This window comes from Sciurus carolinensis, chromosome 1 (assembly GCF_902686445.1).
Source record: "Sciurus carolinensis chromosome 1, mSciCar1.2, whole genome shotgun sequence".
Taxonomy (NCBI): domain Eukaryota; kingdom Metazoa; phylum Chordata; class Mammalia; order Rodentia; family Sciuridae; genus Sciurus; species Sciurus carolinensis.
This window is the reverse complement of record NC_062213.1, coordinates 173,096,675-173,121,474: the sequence shown is the minus strand read 5'-3', so window position 1 is coordinate 173,121,474 and position 24,800 is coordinate 173,096,675. Positions and strand designations below refer to the sequence as shown.

Genomic DNA, 24,800 nt, shown 5'->3' with positions numbered 1-24,800 from the left:
AAGGAAAACCGTCAACCTAGACATTTTTATTAAGTTGTATTTAAAAATATTAAGACATTTGAAAAAAATCACGGTTTATAAGACACACTCATACTCAATACTTATTTTATAATAGCTAATGCTCTATGTTGAACATCAACCCACTAGATCACAAGTTTTACTTCCAGAGTTTAATATACTTCTTAAGAGAAAGATACTCCTTATATGAAATATCTTAAAATGTAACTTTCCCCCTAAACTCGAGAAAGGCTAATTTTGCTAATTCAGTCAGGGTCAGGTTAACTATGTTTTTACTAATACTGGGTAGATGCATAGATGCAACATGCTAGAAAAATGGAATTTTAAAAACAGCAGTTGAAAGAGCTGAATAGCGTCTGCAATCTAAGTTTACTGAAATAACCATTGTTAGAGGAGTTTTTTCGTTTTGTTTTTTTAAAAGTTCCAGTGATGCTGAACAAGAATCTGGTTTCCTATTAGCCAGGTATCTCACGGACAATCGAGTCATTTGTTCAGGTCTTTGTAATCAACTGCTACCAAGAAAGAGATTGACTCCTACAGTGATTAGGAATCCCAAAACTACCAAAAGGCTCTGGTTTCCCTAAGTACCTTCAGAAGACACCCAGTTCTTATATCAGAAAGGAGGGAGTAAAAGGTTTAAAATAATTTTGGCAACTGTCTGAGACGCTTTACATCTAAAAAGGTACCTACTGAGTTAATGCTATTCATTTGCCTTAAAGTTTCAGAAGGTTGCAAACTTTCAGGAAAAATTGGGACATCCCTTTCATTTTCTTTCTCAGGATGTTGAGTAAACTCGGCTTTTCCAGGTCGTAGGTTCACTGCAGGACTTGGCTTGAGGTTCTTTAATAAGAAAGCTGGGTTTTCCTTTAACTGCTGTGCAGCTTTAGGCTGCACAACTTCATTTGTGATATTTCTCAATACTGGTACATCTGTGTTTGTGTCCACAGATTCACAGTTATAGCAATTAGTTGTTTCACAGGCATTCCTAGAAGGCTCTTTCTGATGACCAACTTGTGCAGGTGTGGAAGTAGGGTTCTGATTCAATGAATGGTTACTCTGACTATCTGCAGAGTTGGGAGGATCCTCTTCATCTCCACTATTGTCACTACTTTGTATGAGTCCATATCTCTTCATGTATTTTTTGGTTGCAAATGACATGTTGCTTGGTGAAATCAAGCTAAGTCCCACTGTGCTTTTGTCTGTATTAATATGTAGAAGGCTAAAAGATGAGTCACAATTATTTTGGTTTGATCGAGTGAGAGACAGTTGTGATAGCTGATTTTCATTTAAATATTTCAGAGCTATAGCATTTGCCTCCATGCTCAAATCCACACCAGTGGGGTTTAAACCACTCATGCCAACATTAGCAAATGACATGTAGTTTAATCCAGAGATTACTGCTTCTGGGCTGATGCATGCCAACACACTGAAAGACAAAATAATAAGCCATCATTTGCTTCATTTTGAGTAATAGTTCATTATAAATGTGTTCCAGTCTACGAAAGTAACAAAAGGTTTCAGTTTTAAGCTCCTGGTGCTTTTTATCTGAGTACTTGGACGTTTAAATTTCCAATGACCCATATACGCATTCAAGGGATAAATATGATAACCCAGAAAGTAATTCATGATTTACAGACTGAAAGTGGAATACAAATTAATTTTCCTAAATTTGTTTGTTTGTGCACTTATGCTGGTGCCAGAGATCAAACCCACAGCCTTGGGCATGCCAGACAAGTGTTACACCACTGAACTACATCCCTAACCTCTGATTTTTGTAAATTTGTATATCAGTTATGGTTTTAAGAACAAATACAAGGTTCCAATATTGCTGTCTCATTAAATTTTCAACCATTAACCCTAAACAACATGAGTGATCTCAGCTAATATTCAATGTAAAGTAAAAAATAAAAGTTAAATCAATCACAAAACACATCTGATGATTTGACAGTGCAAGTTTTGGCAAGTAGCTCAGAAAATTAAATTGCTCATAGTTGAAAAGATTTCCATTTGCAATAAATAAAATCATTAAGCAGTCTCTGGATACATGCTTCCACAAATACACACATGAACTTTTATTATACATAATCTAACACTAATTTTGTTGGTATTAACTGATTTGCCTTTTCCTTATATCCTTTTCCCCAAAGCTGAACAGTTAGTAAGTGGCAAGCTGACACTGAAACCTATGTCTGCCATACTCTCTGGAGCTTTGTAACAGCTGATTCCCTACACTGTGTTCGGCACCTTACATTTTGCTATCAGAGTCCTTCATGCACTATTTGTTGTGATAAACATTATATTCTAGTCAAAGAACATACTATGTCTTTCCATGTCATCCCACAAAGAAATTCAGTTGTTTTACATGTGCCAGCCACTACTTACATTTACAGCCCAGCAAAAACCAAATAATGATCAAGTACTTTCATTCTTATAAGCACCTGAAATTTGGGAGAAGCTACTTCCAACCAATGATACTCCCCCAAATCAGTGGTGTCATCACCAGACAATGAATAGTGTGCTCAATAATGTTAGTCTTTATAACTAGCTTGGAATTCTCCCTCAACCTTCTTGGCACTTAATGCTTCAGAAACTATTTTAATAAAAACGGAAGAAATGCTACCAATTTAGACATTTTTTCATGATATATTTGTAGTGAAAATGCTTTGTGAATATGTCTACTTTCTCTGCCTAACTCCTCAAAATCACAAGCAATTTGCATTTTAAATCAAAACATATTAAAATATATTTAAGTATAATATCTAGATATTTATGTAAATAATTTGATAAAAGCAAACACAAACTTCTAATTTAAAAAGTTAAAATATTTAGAAAAAGTAGGTCTAATTTTAAATATACCTTTTCTTACAGAATGGTTCAAGGATTGATAAAGCTGTCAATATCAGTTTAGAAGTTTCTACAAGTTAGTTTCATTTTGGGGAGGGATGGGACATCCATTATTTAAGAAGTTAACTAATTAATAATACTCAGAACCAAAAAGCATATAAATACTAGGGTAATTAAGATGAAAAGAAAAAGGAGGCCACTTTACTAATCAAATCCTATAAGCCTCGAGCACAAATATACTATGTTAGAATCTCAGATGTGTAGTCACAGAAGGATAATATAAGTCTACGAATAAGTCTGAGGAAGATTCACATGCCAATAATTAAAGGAAACTCAAAAAATTATTCTAACTTATTTAAAGATGAAGATCAACTTTGATTTATTGCCCTCTTTGACTAATTATCTCCTATTTGTCCCACACAGGTTTTTTTTCCCAATAATAAGCAGACTGCCAGGTAGCAAAGTAAGGAATCAATTAGATAGTTTGCTTAAGACATATTTTGAATTCAAAAGGTCACTACAGTTGGGAAGTTGCTTGTAGAAGCTGCTGCAAGACCTCAACCCAGAATCTCCATCTCCTGTACAATTTCTAGGTATGTCTGGGACTCTTTCCCTGCCCTCCTATCTCTGGATTGTTTTTATGTCTGCAGCGTTCTGAAATAGGAAAGTAGAAAGGCAGTCTTCTTTTCTCAGCCTCAGTCACTCTATGGTGAGAGGAGACCTTGTGGAGATCAGAAAAGGAACATGAAATGAGTTTCACAGATACAATGACAAAATGTAGCTAGCTTATAGAAGCAGAGGCATAGATGGGTTACAAGGATTACTTTCCTGGAACACCTGCTCTATAATTTGTTTTAGAAATAGAAAAAGGTGCCACAAATTTTAAACAATGAGTTTACAATTATTTGGCATACCAGTTATATTATACTTGTGTTAAAAAGGTGAACACTACAAAGTCACAAAGATGAAAATGAACATTTGTTGTAAGTTTCAGTGATAATCTGAAGAGGCAAGATTTCATTCATTCAGCAAATGACTCACTGGAGGTTCACTAAATGTGGTAGAGGCAATGGGAATTCAGAATTAGAGTCTGCTCTCCATACCTGTGGGTTCCACATCCCTGAATTCAACCCACAGTAGATTGAAAATATTTGAGGGAAGAAAAAACTCCATCGGTATTAGACATATACAGATTCTTTTTCTTGTTATTATTCCCTTAATAATACAGTATATAACAACTATTTACATAACATTGACATTGTATATGTATTATAAATAATCTAGAGATGATCTAAAATATATGGTAAATGTGTGTAGGTTATTTGCAAATAGTATGCTAATAGGATCTGAAGTCCATGGATCCTGGAACCAATCCCCTGCAGATGGCAAGAGATGACTATATATTAAATTTGCAGTCTTGCTGGAAAAGCTGTCACAAGTACATACTATACTCATATAAGCATATGCATATATATACACACACATACATATATATCATATACACATCCATAAGCATATACATATCGTAGGAACAAGGCATTTTGAGAGTACAGAAAATAAATATGCTCTGAGGAATGCAAGAAGCCTTGATAAAGGAGGTGATATCTAAGCTCAGCTTTGAAGGATAAGGATTCTGGCAAGCAGAAAGGTGAAAAATGGAGCATCCAAGATCAAAATAATGGCAAGTGCCCATGGTGGGTAAGTTGGAATGTGGTAGGGAGTGATAGGAGGAAGTGTATTAAAAACTAAATTTAACACAAACTGTGAAACAATCTACCTGATTATTTTCAGGATTTAATAAAACAATTCTGCATAAAACTTTAGTTTCTGACAAATTATAAACACTCAAGAGTTGTGTTTGAATTATTAAAGAAAAAGAAAAGGAGATATACAAGCAAAATTTTAATAACAGTTGAGTTTGATTGGTAAATATACGAGGTTTTTTTAGTCTACTCTTATAAATTTCCCATTTCCAAAATAACAAATGTCAAATTATTTCCAAAATTCTACAATATTTTATGCAAGTTCACAATATAAATTTTTAAAAAACTTTTTATATGAAGATATAGCTACTATACTTACTTATACTTACTATAAGATGTTGGCCAACTGATTATGTTATAGAAAGAATTTAATATATTGTTTTGAACTGAAAATTGAAAAAAAAAATTTTTTTTCCAGTACTGGAGGAGAACTCAGAGCCTAATGCATGCCAGGGAAGCACTCTATCATTGAATTACATCCCTAGTCTTTTTAATTTTATTTTCATACAGGGTCTTGCTAAGTTGCCTCCGTCAGTCTTGAACATGTGATCCTCCTGCCTCAGCCTCCCAGGTAGCTGGGATTACAGGTGTGTACCACCATGTCCAGTGAGAATTTAATTTTTTCACATTTGTTTCTATTTTCTTGAGCAAACAAATGTATAAATTTAATTAGGATTTTAGGAATTAAAAACTATCTGTGTGATGTCTATGAAATTTTCAACTTCTACACAGATAATTGAATTAAAAATGGGTATTGCTTATAATACTAAATGGAAGTGCCTGTTTTCTGTTAAGAAAAATAAATCAAACTATATGCAATAGAACAGCAAACTGTTTCCTAAGAAATTAACTTTCTTTGCAGAGTTATTAGTTCAGAGAGCATTTTTTCATTTTCTAAAAGTTTAATCATAAACATATATTAATTTCATAGTATAAATTTATAGTCTACATTGTTATTTAAATTAGGAGAACAATCTTGATTAAAACAATTTGACTACCTTATACTGATATAACAAAAAGGCTATACTTTCCATTTCATTTGAGGTATTTAAAAAACAAATCAAGCCAGGTGTGGTGGTGCATGCCTGTAATCTCAGTGACTTGGGAGGCTGAGGCTGGAGGACTGTAAGTTCAAGGCCAGCCTCAGGAACTTAGCAAGGCCTTAAGCAATTTAGCAAGATCCTATCTCAAAATAAAAAGTTATGGGGATATAGTTTAGTGGTAAAGTGCCCCTGGGTTTCTCCCCAGACCAGGAAAAAAACAAAAAATCAAGACACTGAAGACATTAAAACAGGAAGGCTGCTGTGAAGCAATACATTACCTAAAAACTACCTACTGAAACTTTAAATGCATATACTCTTTGATCCTGCCTACCCAGGAATTTATCTTACAAATATACTTGCACAGGGGTTAGGGATGCAGTTTAGTGGTAGAGTACTTGCCTAGAATATGTAAGGCCCTGGGTACAATTTCTAGCACTGGGGGAAAAAAATTAAAAAATTAAAAAAAGATACTGCATGATTACCTGTAGACGATGTTCACTTAGCATTGTCTAATAATGTTAAGTTTAAAAAAATCAAATCATAAACCTTATCACACATATATATACTTGAACATATAAAATATTTCTAGAAGAATACAAAAGAAATGGTTAAAAGAAGTAATCTAAAGGAATCAGACTGAGGAATTTGGGGAAGCAGGGGTGTTTTTTGCATTTTACCTTATATTCCTCTGTATTGTTTGCTTTCTAAACCAGGAAATTTTATTAGATTTTTAGTAACAAAAATAATTAAAAGAAAACATGTTAGCCTTAACAATAAAACTTTCCAGATATTATTATTATAATTATAATTTTGGGGGGTACAAAGGATTGAACCCAGGGATGCTTAACCACTGAGTTATATTCCCAAGTCCTTTTTAAAATTTTTATTTTAAGAAAGGATCTTGCTAAACTGCTTAAGGCCTTGGGAAATTGCTGAGTTTGATCTTGAATTTGATTCTTCTGCTTCAGTCTCCAGAGTCGCCTGGATCATAGGTATGTAACACCCGACAGGTGTTTTTGAAAAAAAAGGTTATTTTTGATAAAAAGGGATCTGAACAGGATATGACAGTTGGACACACTTCTAGAAAAAGGAATGTTTTTGCTTTTTAGACAACACAATTGTAACTATACATCCAGTAGCTAACATATTACCTTATCACCTCCAGAAAGACTTTTAAGACTTTGTCAATAAATCTCATTCCTCTTCTCTAAAGTATTTTGTTGGCATCTCTACCAAGGAGATGTTCACAAAATCTCTAAAATTATTTATGTAAATAACTTTCTCTCCTACTAAATGAAAAAACCTAAAATATAAAGATGATCTCATTCTTTCTACATAGCTGGTCCTGCATAAATGAAGAATCAATTAAGGTACAAATTTATACCTCTTCCTATGAGAATGCTACAGTATAGCTAAAATTTATTCATCTTTTAGAACACATTTTAAAAAGTTACCTGGCATGATCAACTTTATGTGCATTTTTCTTGACTTTAGTGGGAGAATCAATTTTTACTCCCAGGTTTCTTAGTTGCTTAAGAGTTGCATTTAGAACACAATCTTTGTCCACCAGTCCTGAATTGTGCTTTTTTTTCTTTGTATGGTAAACATTTTGGGTTCTGGTACATTCATGGCTGATAAGTACTGCTTTAGCAGATGACTGTTCAGTTTCTTTGGAGGAGTTACTTAATAGATGGTTCACTTGACCCTAATAAAAAGAAAAATTACATATTTAAAAATCACAATTAACAATCTTAGGATAAGATCCTAAATAATACCATAAGGAAGGCCAAGAGAAGGCAAAATTATATTATTTTAACAAATTTTACAAAATATCTAGTACATACGCAAGTATTATGGAGTTTTTACAAAAGAAGTCCATCCTAATGATTTTGTCAGATCATACAGGAAAGAGAATACTTGTTTAAAAACCAACATATTTGTTTTTTAAGCCAACATATTTTAAATAATGTGAATAATATTCTCTCACGCTTCTTGAATAATATTTTAAGTGTTTTTAAAAATTTATGCTACATTCTACAAAACAAGTTTTAAACTATGCTTTATTTGCAAAATAGTAATATGTTTAGGGTTATAAATTAGACTTTTATGTTATTTTCAGAATTTCTCTCTCTTTTTTTTCATTTTCTAAAAATGAAAATGGCCTGTGATACTGTCTCAGCTTTCCTGATAGTAAAGCATTTCATTCCCTGAGCGTACAGAACTAACACTAATCTAGGACCTAGCAGGCAAATAATAAATATGTGTTCACTGATGAATACATGGGATCCTACCAAAGTATGTTTAATTAGTTGTCAATTACAAATAGAGAAATTAAATGTTCCTAAGTCAACAATTTGGATGGGAGAGTTCATGCTCTACGTTTTCTAGGAAAAATATAGCTATCCCTATTCATTCTGTGGTCTCTTTGCTTTATACCCGTTTTCAACTTGTCATATAGTGGTTACTTGTATTATTGTTTCTCCTATGTTCTCAAAGGCATAGACTCTCATAATCATCTTTATATATCCACTTTTCTTAATCTCCTTTCTTAGACTAAGCTAAAAATTTAATACATCTGCTTACCTGAACTGAAATCAATAAATATTACCATAAATATTCCACTAACTTTTCAATTTTCAAACTTTTCACAAACTCTTGTTTGTTTTTTTTCCTGTTACTAACTTTAGTATGAATTTAGCACAATATCAACACTTCTAAAACTTTTTGGCTAAGTACCTGATAACTGGCATGTTTACACTTAAGTTATCATAATTTATGAAAGCTAAAAGAAATAAATGATATATTTTATTTCAAGTTCCCAACAGTTTAAGTCTAGGGAAAGTTTAACTAGTATTCCCTATATTAAAAAAACCACCTCACGAAAGATGAAATGCTCCATATGTTCTTACCAATAAATCCTGGTAGATTTTCTGGTTATCTGATGGTTGATGAGACAAGGATTGTACTACTTGCTCAATTTTTGGCTTCTCTGATGTTTCAGTGTTGATATTGGCACCCTCTGTTGGCCCAGTCTGTAAGCACATGCTCATACTGTCTGTAAGCAAGGCATTTGGAAAGAATATTGGCACATCGGGTTCTTTTCTCACCTCTGAAGAAGAGCTGCTTGATAGGACATATAAAGTAAATGTTAGCATCAAGGTACCTTTAACTGTATATTTGAAATGTAGTAACTTTGGAAGAAAGGGGTAAGATTCAAGCAGCGTCTGGTTTGTATTTCAGCTTTTGGTGATATATATATAAATATACTATATTGATAAGTTACATATAAACTGGACCATAATACCTTTTTTTTTTTTTGTAGTACTAGGGATTGAACCCAAAAGCACTATATCACTAAGCTACATCCCCAGCCCTTTTTATTTGGTATTTTGAGAAAAAGTCTTGCTAAGTTGCTGAGGCTGGCCTTGAACTTGAGATCCTGCTGTCTCAGTTTCTTAAGCACTTGAGATGACAAGTGTGTACCAATATGCCTGGTTTGGACAATAATACCTTTTAAAGTTATGTTATATGTAATGATTTCAGACAACTTTCTTTGAAAGTTGGAAAACAGTCTGTTTATTTCTCCTAAACCTGATGCAATAAAATCTTTTAGAGTAAAAATTTAAAATATATCATTTGCTCACTTCAAGTTTTGAAATAATAGCTAAGATCCTGGTCAAATGAAGATTCACAAGTTGTCAAGTACAATCACATTATATAGTTGATGGTATTTCTTTTCTTTATGCTTTTGTGTATTTTTTTCCATTTTATACAGTGAGCACTTATACTTTTGAAATAAAAAATATAAAACATTTTAAGTAACTAGGGAAAGAAGTAGTGTATTTCTTATTAGAACAGTGATCTGTGGATTATAGAAAATGGAGGAAAGCAATAACGTTAGCTAGTAGAAGCATTATTATTAGTTTAAGCATAGTTTCAAGTACATCATCTTATGTAAACCTTACCAAAAAAGTCTATGAGATAAATATTATATATCATTCCTATTTAACAGACAAAGAAATTGAAGCACCCTAACTGGATATGTTCTCTTGCTTCTGTTAACTCCCATTAGCACCTTCTTTTCATGTCTTAAGCTGCATATGTGTTTATTTATCTTATAGCTGTGTGTTTATAATGTCTTGGGAAATTTTCTTTATCTTGCTGGACCTCAATTTCCTCATTGGAAAATAACATCTATTTCCCTGGGTTGAAAAAACTGTGATAAAATTAATAGAGATACAATCTTTTGAAATAGTTACTTTTATTATCCCCATTTCATAAATGAGAAAACAGAGTCCCCAAGAGATCTAGAGACCTGTCCACAATCATACTGCTGTGATTTGAATTATGGCAGTCTGACACCAGAGCTCATTCTCTTAATCACTTATACTATATGTTCAAGGACTTGAAAATATCCATCTTGGTGTCTAACCTAGCAAGAAAAAAAAAAAAAAAAAGCTAAAAAGAACCAAAACATCACAAAGATCTCGCAAAAGATTTAAAATTAAAACAAAAACCTAAAAGATGACTCTAATATAATATTAGGTGTACCCAATGCATGGTTTCTAAAAGATAATCATTTTAAAAGAAAGTCTCTATAAATACCACATTCCATTATTCTCTGGGGAAAAAGCAATCAATAACCAATTACGCTGCAAAGCAAATAAACTTATCTTTTACACACTGAACATCAGCAAGACTGATACAGCAAGACATCCAAGGGAGACTGAGAGCCCAGGTAGCTGAGTGACATCTATGAATACTCAGCAGTGGGAACTAGCATCAGTCAGACCAGATGTGGGAGGAGTCTAGAGAAGCACCAGAACCACCATGGACAACAATGGAGACAGTATTTAATCCAACTCAATACATTTCCTGAATAAAAGACTAGATTTACATCTAGTTATGTGTTGGAATCAATAAAGGTGATTAATTGCTCTGAAAAAGCAATTAACTTCTATCAGTTAACTCAGATCTGTTACTAAAGTTAAAAACCTCCAAAGGATTAGAGATTTTTAAAGTTCTAACTTGAAAACCCCCATAATTCTTGAAAGTATTCTTCAGTTTATAGAACGAAGTCAAGGTGGATAAATACAGATAACCACAGTTCATTCTTTGTCTTGTTTCTGTAAATATTCCAAATAAAATGCAGATCTACAGAAAAAAATTATAGAAATGAATATGACTGTGACCCTGTAGGAACTCAATCCAGCCATGGAGATATACATGGAAGAGCTTTTCAATATACTGTGGTACATACAATGAGTACTTAATTGAATTATAAGACTAAGACAAAATAAACTGAAATAAGGAGATTGGTGGTTTCTGTAGTTTTCTGGAGGGGCATGTTTATTGTTTTAACCATCACTGTAATCAGAATTTAAAATGTCAATTATCACAAGGCTTAGGATAAAAATAGGTCATCCACTCTCTACCCCATGCCACCTTGCCATCAAGTTCACCTCTTTTACCCGAGGTATTTAAAAACCTACATTACTCTTTTACCTTCAAAACTTATCTATATTTGATCCCTTCCATGATTTCCACAGCTCCAAGTCACCTTCATCTTACTTGCTTGTTAAGTTCACTAACCAGTCTCCCAATTTCCTCTTTTAATCCCTTTCATTTGTCAAAAAAAAAAAAAAAAAAAAACAATGAAAAGGGTCTTCAAAAAGTGAAAATCAGATCATACCATGCCATTGTCTAAAATCCTCCCTTGGCTTTCATGAACAGGGAATAAATCCAAAACTCCTTTCTACAATCTACAAAGCCCTGTACACTTTGGCTCCTGTCTTGATCTCTGTCTTCATTTCTTACACTTTTCCTTCTCAGTCACCATGTCCAGTTACACTACCTCTCCTGCTTGTTTCTAGATCTGTCAAGTTCATGCACAACTCAGGATCTTTACATTTGGTATTTCCTCTAACCTAACACTCCTCCCAAAGATTCTGTCATGACTGGTCCCTTCTCATTATTCAGGTCACTGCTCAAATGTCACCTCTCGCAGAGGCTTCCTTTCCCACTCTATTTAATATATCACACCTCATTTCCATGCTACAATCCCAGTTACACTGCACTTGATCATCCTGGTTTATTTTCTTCACAGCAGCTGTCGCCATATGAAATTATATTATTTTTGTTGCTTATGTGGTTATATTCCATAAAATTAGGAGCTTTGTCTAACCTATGGCTTGATCTCTAGTGCCTAGTTCTGTGGTAGTACATACCAGAAGTTCAAAGAATATTTGCTGAATTGGTTACCAAATGTGCTGAGGATCTGAATTACTTTGGAATTATTTTTTAATAGAAAATTTCACAATTAAAAGTTTCATATAAGAGAAATCTAACAGTGTTGGCGTTGTGGCTCAGTGGTAGTGTGCTCACCTAGCATGCTTGAGGCCCTGGGTTTGATCCTCAGCATCACATAAAAATAAAGATACTGTGTTCACCTACAACTAAAAAATTTTAAAAAAGATCCAAGAGAGATCTAACAAACTGCCACATACAATCTGTTTCAAAACTTACCAATTATAAGCCAATTTTATTTCATTTATACTCTCAGCCATTTCATCTTCCATTAGATTATTTTGAAGCAAATCTCAGATAATATTTCAAATATAAGTATCAGGTTGTTATCTCTCAAAAATACTCTTATGTGTAATTTTAATAGGAATTGTAAAAAAATTTTTTTAAATTCTGAGCCTCATCCACATTTGGAACCTAGTATCAGAATCTCAAAGGTGAGGACTAAGTATATGTAATTTGAAGTTTTCTTCAGATGTTTTGAGTTATTCAGGCTGTTAACATATTCAGTGATTGACATCTGGGAACGGTTCTAGGAGGCTCAAAATTGTCAGTTATGTAGACACCGTATTATGGAAACATATCAATGAAAATACCATTTAGAAAATAGTTTCAAGTTAGAAGAACAAAACACTATAAGTTTTTTTGGGGATTGAACCCAGTGGCACTTAACCCTGAGCCACATCCCCGGTCCTTTTATTATTATGAAAAAAAGGGATTTAATAAGAAAAGAACTGCACAGAATGGTGATTATAGTAAATAACAATGCGTGATAGATTTCAAAATTGCTAAGAGTGTATTTTAAATGTTTGCACCATATCAAAAAAATGGTAACTATGTGACATGATGGATATGTTGAACAGCCCTGATTTGATCATTCTAGACTGTGAACATCTAAATGTACCCCATAAATGTAAACAATTGTCAATTTAAAAATAAAATGTAAAAAAAATAAAATAAAAAAGACAAAAGACAAAAATAGGATGAAATACTGAATGAAGGACATCTTACTTGGATTCATTAATTGGCTGATTAAATTCTTCCACAGCAATGTTGCTCTCCTCAAAACTGGGAATATCAACTGCTCTTAATGAAGATGCACTACCTGGAAGACTTGTGACTTCATTAATATTGACAGAAAAATTCATGTCCTCACTGGAAATCTTGGTGTCATCTTGCTTCAGTTGAGAATCTTGATCATCACCTGGCGCATTGCAAAATAAGCTAGCACCTGGAGGTAAAGTGATTTAACAGATACTGAAATAAATATTCAACTATAAAAATAATGAAAATAAAAGCTTAAGATTAGCTATATTATTTTAACACAATTACCTACAACTGTTTTCAGATTAAATTTCCTCAGAAATGCCACAAAAAGGTAGATGAAAAGTAGAAAGAAGAAAACTGGGATAAAAGGAAAGGGGACATGGTGGGTCCTACCTCTTCAAAGAGGAATGATTGTTTTACATATTAAGGTTCCGAATGTTAACTGTAGGGTGTATTTGTGTACTGAAAACTGCTGCTCTGAATAGAAGTAGAAAATAGATAAAGTACAAACCCCTAGGTTCTCTGGTTTTCATCCTTAAATAGAATATTTAAAAAATTATATTAGAGAGGTATCAGGTAGGTATTTAAAAATCAAATGCTCCCTAATACTTATGGAACATTTGCATATATTTCCAGAGCTTTTTACATATTTGCTTATACTTTTTGTTAAATAAACTTTTTTTTTTTTTTTTCCCCCAGTACTGGGGATTGAACCCAGGGTTGCTTTTCTGCTGAGCTACATTTCCAGTCCTTTTTATTTTGAAACAGTCTTACTAAGTTGCCCAGGCTGGTCTGGATCCTCCTGTCTCAGTTTCCCAAATCGCTGGGATTATCGCATGCATTACCATGACTGGCTAACTCACTTTGCTTTTTTGGCTAGCTCATCATTTTTGTGAAATTGTACATTTGCTTTGCTACTTACAGTTATAGCTTTTCTAATACTCATAATAAATACACTTACTGGATAGAACAGGAGGCTATCATGCTAAGTGAAATAAGCCAATCTTAAAACATGGAATGTTCTCTCTGATATGTGGATATTGACTAACAATAGGAGGAGGGGAGTGTGTGTGGAGGTTTACCACATTGGACAGAGAGAAATGGGGGGAGGGAGGGAGGATGGGAATGGGAAAGACAATAGAATGAATTGGACAAACTTGCTTATGTTCATATATAAGTACATGACCAGTATAACTCTATATCATGTACAACCACAAAAATGGGAGCTACATACATAGCTCCATGTATGTATTATATGTCAAAATACATTCTACTGTCATGAATAAATAAATGCTGGGATTGTGCTCAGTAGAATACTTGCCTAGCATGTGTGAGGCACTGGGTTTGATCCTCAGCACCACATAAAAATAAATAAATAAAGGTACTGTATCCATTTACAACTAAAAATATTTAAAAAAATTTTTTTTTAGTTGTTGATAGATCTTTATTTTATTCGTTTATTTATATGTGGTGCTAAGACTTGAACCCAGTGCTTCACACGTGCTAGGCGAGCGCTCTGCCACTGAGTCATGACCCCAGCCATTAAAAATATTTTTAAAAAAGAACAAAAATAAAATTTAAAACTTAAAAAAAGAATAAATACATTTACAAAATATAAAAGATTCATCACCCCCAAATCTTTTGCATCATCAGTGATCAGTATTCTAAACTTGGGAAACACTACTACATATAATGGTTTTAAAAATATGGTTATAACCAAAATGTAAATCCAAGTTGAAATGGTTTCTACTTTGGGTGAGTTTATGAAAATAAATGAATAAAAAGCAAGATTTAACTTAGTCTTCCTTTGTGTGTGTGGTGCGGTGCTGAGACTGAACCTAGGGCCTTGTGCATGAGAGACAGGCACTCTACCAACTGAGCTACATCCCAGCCCTTCCACATCCCCAGTCCCCTTCCATTATTTTTTAAAAATATTTTTTAGATGTTGATAGACCTTTATGTATTAATTTACTTATATGTGGTGCTGAGAATCAAACCCAGTGCCTCACACATGCTAGGTAAGCACTCTACCACTAAGCTATAACCCCAGCCCCACATTATTTTTTTAAGGATAATTTTGAAAAAGCTACTCTTTCTGACTATATTATCAATATATACCTTTAGAGAATTAAGTACATGTAGAATAAAAGTGCTTTGAAAAGTCATTTGGTTAAAAAGACTATTAATAATTCATTTTATGCATATAAAAAACTGAATATGAATCTATGTTTCAGTATATTTGAATTCATATATCATGTCTGAAAACGTCTCAATTTCAGAATACAGTTTGAATATGTGAATGATTTCATTCAAATGTCATTTATTTATTCAGCAGACATCGTTCCAATGTTTGACTAAGAGAAACAATGGTGAATGAGCTAGTAGTCCAGATCGCCAAAGATTACGGTCCAGTGATAGATATATATGTTAAGCAACTATAATACAATAAACACAGAATTTTACAAGAGAATGTAGAAGACTGCACTTTGGTATATTTATTAGTTCATAATACCCACAAGCTCCTTTTCTACCACACCTACACACACACTTTCCCTGGGAACTTTTGCCTTTGCAATCCACAAAGGTGGGACTCCAGCAGCTAAATTCCTATTTGTGTCTCTCAACCAACCCCCTTTCCCTAATGCAAACTAGTCCACTAAGATTTTCTTCAATTTGAAACTGTGACTGAGGGATAGTTAGATGGTCTGTACATATGGCTAGAATTGTATAACACAAACTTAGCTTCGGTAACAAAAGCTCTGGGTCAACTATTTTTACAATGCAAAGCAGTGGAAGCCAGACCGCAGAGAGTAGAGTCAAACAGGCATTAGGATAGTCCTACTGGTACTCTAGTTTCTAGCTGTACTCTTTTCCTGAAGTTCAGCTCAATTCTTGGCACTGGCTTCCACAAAACATCCCCATACCCTTGCAGAAAATTCACCTTCTTTGAATTTGACTTAAAAATATGCACATGGCTCTTGCTTCCCTCCCTCTTTGCTCCCTTCTACATAATAAATATGTTCTGAAAAATATAGGAATTTGTCTTCCTTTTTTATTCTCTCTTAAATTTTTATTCTCCAGTCTCAAATCTTCATCTGTTACTTCTGCAAGTCTGTTATCAACCCACCTACACACCTATTCTTCTGACCTTTGGGTATCTCTATTTCCAAGAGTAGCTAAAGCCTGCATCTATTTAGACTGATCTCATGCTCTTTCCTCTGTCTTCCATAACTTGACTCCTTATATTTGATATTACCATTCATACTTAAATCTTAGAATGCCTCTTATTTTTATTTTTAAACTTTATTTTGGAATAAATTCTGAATTTATAGTAAAAACAGAGTTCCCAATTGCCCCTCACCCAATTTCCCCAATGAAAACATCTTACATTATCAATATTCATTTGTCAAAATCAAGAAACCAACATTGGTACTAATGTTGGTTACTATTAACTAAACTCCAGGCTTTAACTGGATTTCACCAATTTTTCCACCAATATCCTTTCTGTTTCAGAATCCAATTCAGAATCCAATTTCAGCATACTACATTGTGTTTAGCTGGAATAATTTATTAGTCCTCATTCTTCCTCAACTGCTACATCCAATTAGTTACCTAATCTTATCAACAGCCTATAAGACATTTCCTTTTTTTATTCTTAACACAAGTACAATTCAGAGTCCCATGTTTTCTCATACAGTCCATACTATTTTTTCTACCCAATCTGTTCTCCCATATCTCAGCTCTATCTACTGAAAACCTACATAACTTTTAATGCCCACACTCAATAACACTGCATAGATAAAACAAACCTTACCCTGATCCCTCAAACCACTGATGATTTCTTTATTAGAACTGGATCTAACGTTAGCTACTTGGGAGGCTGAAGTAGGAGAACTGCCAAGTTCAAGGACAGCCTCATCAACTTAGTGAGACCCTGTCTCAAATAAAAAAAAAAAGACTGTGGCTATAGTTCAGTGGTAGAGCAGTCCCATGTTTGAACAAACAAACAAAATGGCTGGGGATGTAGTCAGGGCTTAACATGCATGAGGCCCTGGGTTCAATCCCTAGGACCTTAAAACAAATAAACAAGCAGGGTGTGGTGGTGCATGTCTGTAATCCCAGTGGCTCAGGAGGCTGAGACAGGAAGATCATGAGTTCAAAGCCAGCCTCAGCAACAGCTCAGTGAGACCCTGTCTCTAAATAAAATACAAAATTGGGCTGGGGATGTGGCTCAGTGGTTGAGTGCCCGTGAGTTCAATCCCCTGTAGCACACAAAACAAAAAGAATTGGGTTCCACCTAGAAAAGTAGTAAAACCAAACAATGTATCAAGTTATGTGGTTTCATATCTGTTCTCAGGTGCACTTTTCTTTCATAAGGAGTAAGATAACAGACTGAAGTTTCATCACCTTGGTTTTGTTCGACTGTACAGTGCATCAATTTCAGTATAAAAATCCAAAAGGCAGATATGAAAAGCATTTCTTAAAAATTTCTTATAAGTAAAAACGAAATGAAATTACCTGTGCTCACAGCAATGCTTACACTTTTTCTCATGTGTGAGCCAGGGGAAGACGGTGCTTCCATGGAAACCAGCTCCATTTGTTTTGTAGTTTTCACAGAGTCTTCAACAATAGTTGTCTCAGGGGAACCAGGCTTCAGAGACTGTGCTTCCAGCAAACGCTGAATCTGTATCAATTAAAAACATACTTTAAATTGACAGTAAAGTTATCAACAACATTGGCAGCAGAGTTTAATAACAAATTACAAAGTGCCCCAGTTATAAAGAGCTGACTTTTAACTATATTTTCTCACATTCCAATTAGACCATACCATGAAACTTTGTATAGAGTCATTATCATTAGTTATTAAGAACACTTTAAGCTAAGTAAAAATTTAAAACTGAAACATGAAAGTGTTTAGGTAGGCATTTGTAAGCTGACACTCATATAGAAAAGTCTGAATGGTTAATACTTCAATATTTATTCCTACTTCACTAATAAATCAAGGAAGAGTGGTATGCTCTGAATCCATGTACCAAAATATTGAACATTTTACATAAGATTTTCTTAATAATGGCCCATGTTTGGTCATGCTAAAACTGGAAATAATAATAAATAATAGCAAACACTTTTTTGAATGCTTCTTGTATGCAAGACACTATACTAGACATTTTTATGTATGATTTTTAAAAAAATCCCATAAAGAGTGTACTATTATAAAACATATTTTACAGCTAAGAAAACATAAGGCATTGAAAATTTAAGTTTCTTGTTCACATCACATAACTAACAAGTAGCAAAACTGAGGCTTAAACACCAATAGCCTCTCCTCCATTAAAAACAGAGGTATAATACACATACCACAGAATTCACCACTTTAAAAAATTCATTCGTTTTTAGTATATTCACAAAGTTTGCAATCATCACCACTACCTAATTTCAGAACATTTTTATCAAACTCCAAAAGACTCAAAAACCATTAACAGTTACCCCCAACCCCTGGCAACCGCTAAAATACTTTCTTTCTGGATTTGCCTCTTCTAGTCTTTTTTGTGTAAACGAAACTATATAGTGTATGGCCTTGTGTCTGGCTTCTTTCACTTAGCATAAAGTTTTCAAGGTTCAACCATGTTATGCCATTTATCAATAGTTTTAATTGCTGAATATTCATTTTATGAATATATGTTACACCATATTTATCTATTCATTAGCTGATGGACGATTGGATTATTTAGTTTAAGCTATCATTAATAATATTGCTCTGAACATTTATATACAGGTTTTTGTGTGGAAATATTTTTTTATTTCTCTTTATTTTCCCTTTATTTTCTGGAGGTACTGGAGATCAAACCCAGGGCAAACACCGTTCAACTGAGTTATATCCCTAATCCAAATCTCCCTTTTTAAACACTGTGATTTTCTATTTCCTATAAATGGTACCATTATGTTGAACTAATCTCATTAATTTTAGTGGATTAACATTATCAGTATAAATATTATCAATAAATTATTAAGGTCAGTAGAAATATAAACTGAGTTAATATGTAAAATAGCATACATATTTATAGTGGTTTTGAGCATGGGATCTGGTGTCATGAGACATAGTTTAAATCGTACTCTGTTACCTTTGGGATATTATGAGCTTTAATATAACCTAAAATAAGGTCGTTCTGAGTATTAAAAGAGATAAATAAAACAGTTTAACTTGTTGAATGCTTATCACAGTCAGGTTCTACACTATAAGCACTTTATAATAAACACATTTAACCTTCAAATCTACAGATAATACTGATCATTTCTCCTATTTTACAATGAGAAAAGTGAGATTTAGAAAGAACATATAGGAAACACTAAATAAGAGACTTTTTATACATATTCAGGGCCTAAAATTAATCATTAAATATGCTTTAAAAATGTGCTTTCTCAGCAGCTATTCAGGGGGCTGAGGTAGGAGGATCACAAGTTCCAGGCCATCCTGGGCAACTTAGTGAGAGACCCTGTCACAAAATAAAATTTTATGCCAGGCACAGTGGCACACACCTGGAATCCTGGAGGCTGAGGCAGGAGGATTGTGAGTTCAAAGCCAGTCTCAGCAAAAGAGAGGCACTAAACAACTCCATGAGACTCTTGTTTCTAAAATAAGGCTGGGGATATGGCTCAGTGGTCGAGTGTCCCTGAATTGAATCTCTGGTATCTATATCACAAATAAATACATAAAATTTTTACAAAAGGGCTAGGAATGCAGCTCAGCTATAGAGCACTTGCCTAGCATTCATGAAGCCCTTCTCCCATTACCTCTATTAATAACTTTTAATATTTTAGTACATTAATCACTGGAGTTCTATAATGCATTTTAATATCTGAAAGAGCTAGTATACTTTTTTTTTTTTGAAAAAGGATCTTTTGGGAAGAAATTTGGTATTTTACAACTATCCAGTTTCTCTCAAGTTCTGTCTCCTGCATTAAAGAAAAAAAAAGGCATTTAGATTGGATTAACATACTGTTGTCCCTTCATATCCATTAGGTTGTTTTCAAAATCTCCCACAGACACCAAATCCATAGATGTTGTTTTTTATATAAAGGTATGGTATTTGTACATAACCCACATACTTTAAATCATCTCTAGATTACATTTAATACCTAATACAATAGGAATGTAAATAGATGTCATATTATATGGGTTATAGAATAATGACAAAAAAAAGGTCTGCACATGTTAAGTATAGAAGTAATTTTACTTTTCAAATATTTCTGATCTGTGGTTGAATTCATGGATATGGAGGGCCAACCACAAATACAGCTATAGTTTAATGGTACTGTTTCTGGAATAGACAGGCAGTTAAATGGAACACACTACAGTTCAGAAATAGATGCAAACATGATAGTTTCATTATACTATAAAATACATTTCTAAACCATTAACAAAAAGATACACCTGGGCACAGAGATGCATGCCTGTAATTCTAGGGACTAGGGAGGCTGTGGCAGAAGGATTGCCAAGTTTCAAAGTCAGTCTGGGCAACTTAGTGAGACCCTGTCTCCAAGTAAAATTTTTAAAAATTGGCTCAGTGGTAGAGTGCCCTTGGGTTCAATCCCCAGTACTACACACACATACACACACCCACCCACAGACACACGCACAAAGGATATATTATTCAATAAATATGTGGGTCTAGCCATTTGATTAAAAAGAAAAAAAAATTTTACCTCCCACATCCAAACAAAATAAAAACAACTAGTATAATCAATCCCAGAGGAAAAGGATGGAGAGTAAATTTTTTATAATCTTGAAGGGAAGATGACTTTTCTAAATATAATATACAACTCAGAAAGATAAAGAGTAATATTTAACTATAGCTAAAATAGATTATTTTGTATGAAACAAATGGTCAAACTATACAAAACACTTAAGACAAACTGTAAAATATTCCATATGTATGATAAAGAACAAATTTTCTTAACATATAAGCTCTTATAAATTAGGTAGAAAGGGACTTAGTAGAAAATGCTTAAATAAGAGATTTTGGGGCTGGGGATATAGCTCATTTGGTAGGGTGCTTGCCTCACAAGCATAAGGCTCTGAGTTCAATCCCCAGCACCCCCCCCCAAAAAAAAACATAAAAATAAAGATGCTTAATCCTTTTTATTAAAGACAAGGGAAGAGACTCCATCCCATCCCTTATCTAGAAAAAAAAAGGAAAAGAAAAAAGAAAACACTGGAATAACCTCTCAGGCAGCCACTTTCATTTGAGTAGCAAAACGTGTGTTAAGCAACAAGTACTATTAAAGGTGCTGAGAAGTGATGAATATAAGGTGCCTCCTTAGAGCTACTTTATATCTCAGACCAAAAACAAAAAAAACACCAACATGTAATTAAGGCATGAATGATGTAAAGGAACTAGTCATTATAAGAACCAGAGGAGGCATTTCAGGTAAAGGGAAATGCAAATTTAAGAATTAAGTATAAGGGCTGGTAGTGTGGCTCAGTAGTAGAGTGCTTGCCTGGCAAGTGTGAGGCACTGGGTTCAATCCTCAGCACCACATAAAGTAAATAAATAAAATAAAGATATTGTGTCCATCTTCAACTAAAAGAAAAAAAAAAAAGAATTAAGTATAAGCATGTTCTGGAATGTTTGAAGAACAAAAAGCCTAACACTGTGGCTGAAGTGTAGTGCACATATAAGAGGGTGTTAAGAGATGATTTGGAAGAGGGAGACAGAAGCACAATCACAAAGCTCTTTGGGAGCCAAAGTAAAGAATTTGGAATTTATTCTAGTTGTAATGGAAAACTATTGGAGGACTTTAAGGAAGAATGCCATGATCTGATCTGTTCTTTAAAAAAACTGCTGTGGAGTTTCCAAGCACAAGAAATATGGAACAGTACTGGCATGATTAGAGGATGGTTTGAATTGGGGTATAGTGGGAAAGACAATAAAGAATAGTTAAGTTTAGGATATATCTACAAAGTAGAGCTTAAGTTTTTTGGTTTTATTTTTGTAGTGCTGGGGATTGAACCCAGGGTTTCGCAAGAGCCAAGGTGTTTTCCTTTTTTTTTAAAATTTGGCTGTAGGGCCTATATGACAGATAATCATTAACTGAGACAATAATGATAATAAAAATAAAAGTAACAGTTAATATATATGGAACATTAACTATATAGCAGGCATGATTCTAAGCCCTTACTTACTAACTCATTCAATCCTTAGAACTCCATACAACTCATGTATACCCCTATTTTATATATGAGAAAATTGAACTCAGGGCTGGGGGTATGGCTCAGCGGTAGAACATTTGCCTAACACTCACACAAGCCCCTAAATTCAATCCCAACCACCACAAAAAAAAAAAAAAAAAAAAAAACCCAAAAGCAACAACATCAAAATGACAAAAACTGAATTTACAGATTATTTATCCAAAGTCATATAATTTGACTTCACAATTTTACTTCTAGGACTCTGTAGGAAACAGATACTGGCACATATGCAGTTAGATGCAAATATAAGGATTCTCACTGCTTCATTATTTGCAATAACAGATACTTCAAACTGTTGACATAATCAGTAGAACAATTAGAAAAATCTGTGTACATAAGCAGAGCAAATTCCATTGTAGAGTAAGAGAGTTTATATGTACTTACAAGGAAAATGTCTAAAGTATTAAAAAAAAAAAAGATACCTACAAAAAGCTAAAAAAGTATTTCACGTATGAGAATACTGTATTTAACCATGCATTTCCTATATCATATTTTGTGTAATGATTTAGATAATCTAGATCAGAGCCAGTCTGTATTTTTAATATTTTACATATACAAATCCCAAGTTACTAAGATTTATAAACAGCTTAAAGAATCCTTTTAGCCTCAATTGTTTTTTTGACAAGATAGTAAAGAATTCTTTTCATTGTAGAAATATTTAACTACATTAAAATTTTGCTACATATTTATATTTTATAATTTCAAATAATTTACCTAGGTTTAAAAAGCAGTAAAGCTGGGGCTGGGATCGTAACTCAGTGGTAGAGCATTCACCTAGCATGTGTGAGGCACTGGGTTTGATCCTCAGAACTACATAAAAATAAATAAATTTTAAAAATAAAGGTATTGTGTTCATCTACAGCTAAAAATATTAAAAAAACAAAAACAAAAAGACAGCATAGCTGGCCAGGTGTGGTGGCACACACCTTTAATCTCAGAGATTCAGGAGGCTGAGACAGGAGGATTACATGTTCAAAGTCAGCCTCAACAACTTAGCAAGACTGTTTCAAAATAAAAAAAAATAAAAAGGGTTGGGGATATAGCTTAGTAATAGAGCACCCCTGGGTTCAATCCCCAGTACAAAAAAAAAAAAAAAAAAAAAAGAAAGAAAGAAACAGCAAAGTTGAATTTTTCCCAGGTGTTCCCACTAAGTAGCAATGTGGTACTAAATTAAATTATTCTTTCTAATCCTCACTTCAGTTATCTGTAAAATAAGAGGTACTGGAATTCAATTTCCAAGGTTTCTTTTAATTCTGACATTTTACAACTCTTTTCTATAAAATGTAATTACTGAAGAGTAAGAAACCAGTTTTCAAGAAACCCTATCAATACAAAGAATTTAACAAAACTAAGAAATCTTCACACAAACCTGTGCCTGAAGTAGTCTGAGCTGTCTGTCTTGCTCTATGACAAACCGATAAGCATCTGGAGACAGTCCCATCATTCCATTATCTGACTCAGTCTTGGTTGTGTGCATACACACTGCACATGGATGTGGGTTATGTGAGTCTGTATGTGAAGGTCCTGTCACAGGTGATGGTTCTGCATTGATGTGGGAAGAACAACCACCCATGCCTCCCTGAGGTCTGAAGGCTATAGGACTACTTGAAGAATAGAATGCTTTATGATATACAGCGGGACATCCACTTGAGTTAAACAATGAATGCTTCTGAAGGGCTTCAGACTGTAGGTCTTGAACAGAGCCTACTGTATTTATTCCTTGCCAAGAATTTATTGGACTATATTGAATATGGCCATGATGCTGACAACAGCTGCAGATATTTGTGGAACAGTAAGATGGTGGTATCTGAACTTCTATTGGTCTTCCTGAATTATGAGGTGAAAAAACAAAATTGTGTGAATGGGACTGTGCAGCAAAAGAAGACTGCCTTGAATTGAATGTGGAGGGTCTTAGAGGATACTCTTCTTTCTGTACATTTTCTGCGGAAACTGCTTGAAGCTTCTCAGTTGTATTATTAGGAGACGGCACATTGAGAGAAGATGGCTTAACACTCTTGTTCCTGAAATGAGGGTTCCCTTTCTTACAGGTAGATGGCTGTCTTACTTTGCAGTGCCTCAAAGGAACAGTGCCCTGGTTAAACTGACTTGATATCCCTTTTAAGGAAGGCTCTGCGGCTTCGGCTTCTGGACTGCGTTTCTCATCGGAAAGCTCAGGTGTCATTGCCTTCAAGTGTTCACAGTGCTTTATCAACAAAGGAGGATTTTCAGTGTTCATTTCTAATGGATTCAACAGATGATTTGATTCTATGAAATTACCATCTAACACAAGTGAAAGTTCAGGAACTGATGGTTGGACCTTAGAAATCTACAAATGGAAAAGAAAGAAGAAATTCTTAGAAATTCTTACTTTCCTTAGTTTAGTATTTCTCTATAATAGCCATTTATATGTAATTCATAATTTATACCATCAATAAATATTTTCTGGATATCTACTAAGTTAGGCAGTATGAATATAATTATAAGCAAAATAAACAAGGCCTTTGCTCCAAAAGAACATAGCTAAGCATCTCC

The 24,800-nt window shown here is 33.8% G+C and overlaps 1 protein-coding gene across 5 annotated transcripts in view; it reads right to left on the bottom strand.

The window, feature by feature from the left end:
- The window catches only part of Stil (STIL centriolar assembly protein), a 50,228-nt gene continuing 25,428 nt past the window's right edge, over nucleotides 1-24,800 (bottom strand). For 4 of the 5 annotated variants that reach the window (XM_047556523.1, XM_047556541.1, XM_047556536.1 and 1 more), the window contains 6 exons: nucleotides 23,638-24,594; nucleotides 17,537-17,702; nucleotides 12,983-13,202; nucleotides 8,578-8,791; nucleotides 7,123-7,373; nucleotides 1-1,444 (listed from right to left, as the gene is read on the bottom strand). In XM_047556523.1, the coding sequence (XP_047412479.1) occupies nucleotides 655-1,444; nucleotides 7,123-7,373; nucleotides 8,578-8,791; nucleotides 12,983-13,202; nucleotides 17,537-17,702; nucleotides 23,638-24,594 (2,598 nt within the window). In that variant the 3' untranslated portion in view covers nucleotides 1-654. The remainder of the gene's footprint in view (nucleotides 1,445-7,122; nucleotides 7,374-8,577; nucleotides 8,792-12,982; nucleotides 13,203-17,536; nucleotides 17,703-23,637; nucleotides 24,595-24,800) is intronic. The other variant, XM_047556526.1, reaches the window with a different exon arrangement.